General features: G+C 38.2%; 2 protein-coding genes across 2 annotated transcripts in view; both read right to left on the bottom strand.

Moving 5' to 3' along the window:
• The window catches only part of Cep350 (centrosomal protein 350), a 147974-nt gene that overhangs the window by 76663 nt on the left and 65686 nt on the right, over positions 1–5625 (bottom strand). Inside the window, exons 15-18 of the mRNA XM_013352491.2 lie at positions 2843–3045; positions 2006–2169; positions 999–1109; positions 469–609 (exon numbers count right to left, since the gene is read on the bottom strand). Of these exons, the coding sequence (XP_013207945.1) occupies positions 469–609; positions 999–1109; positions 2006–2169; positions 2843–3045 (619 nt within the window). The remainder of the gene's footprint in view (positions 1–468; positions 610–998; positions 1110–2005; positions 2170–2842; positions 3046–5625) is intronic.
• LOC101994228 (40S ribosomal protein S23-like) lies at positions 3053–4488 on the bottom strand. The gene is made up of 2 exons (XM_005363895.3): positions 4159–4488; positions 3053–3990 (listed from the first exon to the last, which is right to left on the bottom strand). The coding sequence occupies exons 1-2, from the start codon at positions 4363–4365 to the stop codon at positions 3763–3765; spliced, it is 435 nt and encodes a 144-aa protein (XP_005363952.1). The 5' UTR covers positions 4366–4488; the 3' UTR covers positions 3053–3762.

The raw sequence follows: 5625 nt of genomic DNA on the forward strand, positions 1-5625 counted from the left end.
TAAAAAAAATGTAAAAAAAAAAAAAAAGAACATAAAAAAAAATCAAATCAAATAAAGACACAGTCATGAAGCTCCCCTGATGCCAAGACTGGGGACTAACTGTAAAGAGGCATGAAAGAGGAGAGTGATAGGCATATTCTATTTCTGACTGTACTAGTATTTTAGAGAGATATATACTATGTACTAAACATAATATATTATACTATTTATAAATTATGTATCAATAGTTAAGACTTTCATAAAAAGCTTACCAGAAGGTAGAGATTTAGAGTTCTCTATCTTTGTTCTGTCTAACTTTCATACGTACAATACATTATCAATGTATATGTCAACCTTGTTTTTATGGGGCCTCACTAAAACTCACTAAGTTTAAGTGTGCATCTTTTAAGAGTTAGACACCCATCTCTTGCAAGATCTAAGTTATTCAGAATGACGTAGAAGAAGAAGGAGGGCTCCAGTGCCTCTTACCTCACAGATCTGCCGAGCTGCATCTGTGGTGAGGCGAGCAGTCTCTGTCTGCTGAGCTGCTATTTTACAAGTTGCTTCTTGGAGGACTTCAGTAACTTCTCTTTGAGACTTAACCACCTGCTGTAAGGATTCTGCATGGACCTATAAATAAATAAAATGGGGTGAAAAGTTTAGGTTTTAGTCTTCCTTCTGTGTAACTTAGTTTTAACTTATAAATTTGTCTCATGGACCAAATAATTTATGAAAACTAGGCTTGACTATAACCTGGATTTCATAGTTGAAGGGTCTGTGGTGATCAATCACAATATACAGTGGCTACCACTGCTCTAAATGAGGACTGAGTCTTGACTGCTTATTTTAAAGAATTGCGAGATGACTCAAATGTCACGAATTATGACATATAAAGTACTAAAATATTTACAACCCAACCTTTCATTTTTATTCTTATATACTTAAGGAGTTCTACAGTGAAATTTCTAAATATAAAATTTTAGGTTTAAAGAATCAATACCCGCCACAAAATAAATTACCTGAGCTGTTTTGTTCCGGGTTTCTTCAAGCTGCCTCTGGCACTCCAGAGCTTCCTGCTCAGCTTTTAGCTTCAGTAAGGCCAAATCTCTTTCATGGCGTTGTTGCTGTGCCTTTAAATTAAAGTGATGAAATATTAATTCTGCAGCATTAAGCTGTTTTGATACAATGGTTAATACATCCTTTTGTTTCCTATCTTCTCTCCTTTCTTCTTTCTTAAACAGGTCCTTTATGGATCAAGCTGCCTCAGCTTACTGCATGTATAGCTAGGATTGCAAAAGTGAACACCGCACTAGACTCACACAGTTCCACAGCAAACAACTAGAGACTAAAGGAAAGGTAGTACACCCAAAAGTCATTAGATACTTTACTTTCTCTCTCTCCCTCCCTCTTTCTTTCTTCTTTTTTTTTTTTGGTTTTTTTTTGGTTTTTCGAGACAGGGTTTCTCTGTGGCTTTGGAGCCTGTCCTGGAACTAGCTCTTGTAGACCAGGCTGGTCTCGAACTCCCAGAGATCCACCTGCCTCTGCCTCCCGAGTGCTGGGATTAAAGGCGTGCGCCACCACCGCCCGGCTTTTTTTTTTTTTTTTTTTTTTTTGGTTTTTCGAGACAGGGTTTCTCTGTGGCTTTGGAGCCTGTCCTGGAACTAGCTCTTGTAGACCAGGCTGGTCTCGAACTCCCAGAGATCCACCTGCCTCTGCCTCCCGAGTGCTGGGATTAAAGGTGTGCGCCACCATCGCCCGGCTCTTTCTTTCTTCTTTGAGACAGGGTTTCCTCTATATGAAGTCTTACTATGCTGGAACTTGCCATATAGAACAGGAGATTGAACCTAAACTCACAGAGATACTCTTGCCTCTGCCTGCTGAGTGCTGGGATTAAAGGCGTGCACCAGCATGCATGGCCTGAAAGTTTATTTTCTTCAAACAAACAAAACTCATTAAGAGTACTTCCAAACACAGAGAAAAGAGGAAACCATGGGGGAAAAAATTAAGAAAAAAATTCAACTGATACCTTTATGATCTGAGCCAGAGATACACTCTCCTGCTGAGCAAGAGAAATGCCTCTAACTCGCTCCACATCTGACAACTGACGTACTGACTCCTCAATGGCACTGAGGTAACTGAGTTCTGCAGCCATGCGATGCTGAAGACCAGCAGGAGAAAAACGCTTAGAACCTGGGGGACAGAAGAATTGTTAAATCAAACGGTTCATATGAATGACAATGACTCATTTTATGAGCATGTAACAAATCTACCCTTCCCTTGAACTAAAGACAGTGACTTATTAATATATTGTATTTTAACAGTTACTTCTTTTCTTGTTTTATGTGTGTATATATGTGAACATACATATTACATGTCTACAAACAGAATATATTATTTTGGGGATGAATTTTAACTAATACTGACAACATGGGGAAAGGTGTTGAATTTCTTATGCTTTTCAGTACTTTAGAAAATTAGAAAATACAACTTTTGTTTAATACTTCAAAGAGCAATCACATAAACTTGAAATATTTCCCTATCACTTAATTGGGAAAAAAAGAATTTTCAGGGGAAAAAAAGTAAGTAGTAACTTATTTTTTTAATTTGGTATTTTCTTCTTCTCTTTTGAAATATGGTTCATGTAACCCAGGCTACCCTTCTAGCTCACTAGGTGGCCTAGGACAACGTTGAACTTCTGCTTCTACCATCCAAATCCTGAGATTAGGCGTAAGCCCCACCACATCTGATTTATGTGGTATCAGGGTTCAAATTTAGAGCATAATGCAGGCTAGCCAGCACTCTACCAGCCAAACTACACCCCAACACTGTACTTTTAAATGTCTATCTGCATCAATCTACTTGCCTGGTGTTGAAGCCGTCTCTGTTTTGTTCATATCAGGGAAAGCTGCAGTGGGCTTAAATCCAGTGGTAGTTGAAGGAACTATGACTGAGGACTTAGATCTTTCTAAAGAAGTCCCTGGAAGGTCAAACTGTAACAATTTCTGTGAACTTGGAGATAGGGGAGAAGTTGGAGTCTTCTGAGATCTTCCCTTGTCTGATGAGCCACTAGAAATTTTTTTGCATAAAGACATTAGAAAAACTACTCCAAGAAGCAACTAATCAATAACATTTTTTTTCTTTACCAACATTATTTAGCTTAACTAATTATGACATAGGCATTCACTCAATGGAGTCGCTACTCTGATTAGATGTGTATGAATACTTCTCTAGTTGCTAGATAAGAGTTTTGAACAAGCTAGGTAAAACCCACCCTAAATAAAATAGTAAAATAGGTTATTGGCTAAACTACTACTTACTCACATATATCAAAATTCATTCATTGTATTATGAAGCAAAATCTAAGATAGTCATTATACACTAATAAAAATATAACCATATGTAAAAAAACATTAGAAACAAATATTAAAACGTCTCTCAAGTAAAATATCATTTTGTGTTTAAATTTTTTTAAAGAGCCATGATTCTTTTAACATTTTCTGTTAAGCCAAAGACCACCAAAAATTAATTTCATATTGTCATCTCCAATATTTTATACATACCTTTTTTCTTTTGGCTTTGGTTTTTTGAGACAGGGTTTCTCTGTATAACAGACCTAGCTATCCTGAAACTTGCTTTGTAGACCTGGCTAGCCTTAACTCAGAGATCCACCTGCCTCTCCCTCCCAAGTGGAAATTAAAGGTATGTTCCACCATCGCCCAGCTCCTAATTCTTTTTTTTTTCTCAGAATAGGAAAATTTATTACTGTGCTTCCACTGTCAAAATTTAGGATCTTGATCTTTCCTTCTTGCCTTTGTACAGGGCCAAAAGGGACACATTGGAGACTTTAACAACCTTAAAGCAGACTCCAGGAACATCACCTACAGCATGACCCTTTCGACCAAATCCAGCAACCAGAACTTCATCGTTTTCTTCAATCAAGTTCAAGCAACCATCATTGGGGACGAAAGCTGTGATCTTCTTGCTGTTCTTGATGAGCTGCACCCTGACACACTTTTTTTTTTTTTATTTTCGAGACAGGGTTTCTCCGTAGCTTTTGGTTACTGTCCTGGAACTAGCTCTTGTAGACCAGCTGGCCTCGAACTCACAGAGATCCGCCCGCCTCTGCCTCCCCGAGTGCTGGGATTAAAGGCATGCGCCACCACAGCCCAGCTTCCTGACACATTTTCTGATAGCAGAATTTGACTGATTGGCTTCAACTCCTACTTTTTCCAGCACGATTCCCTTGGCATGAGAGGCACCTCCAAAAGGATTGGCTTTCAGGGCTGTGCCCAAGTGAGCTTTCTTGTATTGTTTGTTATGCCACTTCTGGTCCTGGCGGTGGCTGCGGAGCTTCCTGGCAGTACGGAGACCATGACATTTGCCCATCTTGCCGACGCCATGGGCCCGAGAGCTCCTAATTCTTAATACTACAACACTTTCTGAGCTTTTTCTTAACTAACCTCACATAACTGATTGTAACAATTCTTAAGGCACTTAATTTAACATAAAAAAACCTGTAACATTCACGTTATCTTGCACCAAATATTTGTTAAATAAGAGACACTCTATAAAGTATTTAGCACAATAAACATTTTTAATATACTAAGTTTGTTTTTATATTCTGAAAAAAACATGAATTTCAAAGACAAAAATTATAATTGGCTTGAGTATTTGAATAAAAGTAGTTTTGAGAAGCAGTTACTGGCTTACAAAGGTCTTTAACTGAGGACTTAGGGAGTGTAACAGTAGTGCCTCTCCATAGGCATGGGGAATATGTTCCAAGACCTCCAATGGACACCTGAAACCTTAGGCAGCACCAGACCCTGACACACACACACACACGTGCGCGCATGCACACAATTAATGCCTTTTCTGTGTATTAAAAAAATATTCATTTTACGTGTATGTGCCTCAGTGTCTGTCTCTATCTACATGATCTGTGCAGGAGCCCAAGGAGGCCAGAAGAGGGCATTGGATTCCCTAGAACTGGAGTTATAGGTGGTTGAGAGTTACAACATGGGTGCTGAGAACCAAACCCAGGTCCTCTGTAGAGCAGTAAGTGCTCTTATACACTGAACTCTCTCCAGCCTAACTCTACCACCTGTAGCTGCAAGCTTTCCAGTCTGAGGTCAAACTACTATGACTTTCTTCTATCCTCCTCCCAGCTTCGGGGATAAAAGGTTTATTCACAGTAGAGCTTCATAACTTCAGCATACAATCTTTTCCTTCCCTTTTCATGTCAAAATATTTACCTTTCACTTAAAGGAAGCACTTTGTAGAGTCTCGTTAGCATGTACAAATTAGCACCATTACTACCCTTTAAACTGGAATCCATTATTAAGCAAAATAAGGTTTAATTGAACTCAAACATAAAAACACTACTAGACAAAGGGATGAGTCATGTGAAAGATGGGCCTGACTGGTATGTGATTATTTAGATCAGTATTACCTTAAAGAAAAAAATCATATATTTCTGCAACTTTCCATGTACTATTTTACAACCTTAATTGAACCATAGAAAGCAGAACACTATATAAGAAAACTAAAGTTAAATTCATTTACAGTACCTAAAAGGAATTCTCATTTTAAATTCTGTAACATTAAACAAAAGGGCTCTATAATTCACTGTATTTTTTTTTTTTTTTT

Source organism: Microtus ochrogaster, assembly GCF_000317375.1.
Source record: "Microtus ochrogaster isolate Prairie Vole_2 chromosome 6 unlocalized genomic scaffold, MicOch1.0 chr6_random_2, whole genome shotgun sequence".
Classification (NCBI taxonomy): Eukaryota; Metazoa; Chordata; class Mammalia; order Rodentia; family Cricetidae; genus Microtus; species Microtus ochrogaster.

Coding starts and splice junctions, on each gene's coding strand:
- LOC101994228 (XM_005363895.3), bottom strand. CDS start 4,365: ATGGGCAAATGTCATGGTCTCCGTACTGCCAGGAAGCTCCGCAGCCAC. Junction 3,991..4,158: donor ATTCTGCTATCAGAAAATGT/GTCAGGAAGCTG, acceptor AAAAAAAAAAAG/TGTGTCAGGGTGCAGCTCAT.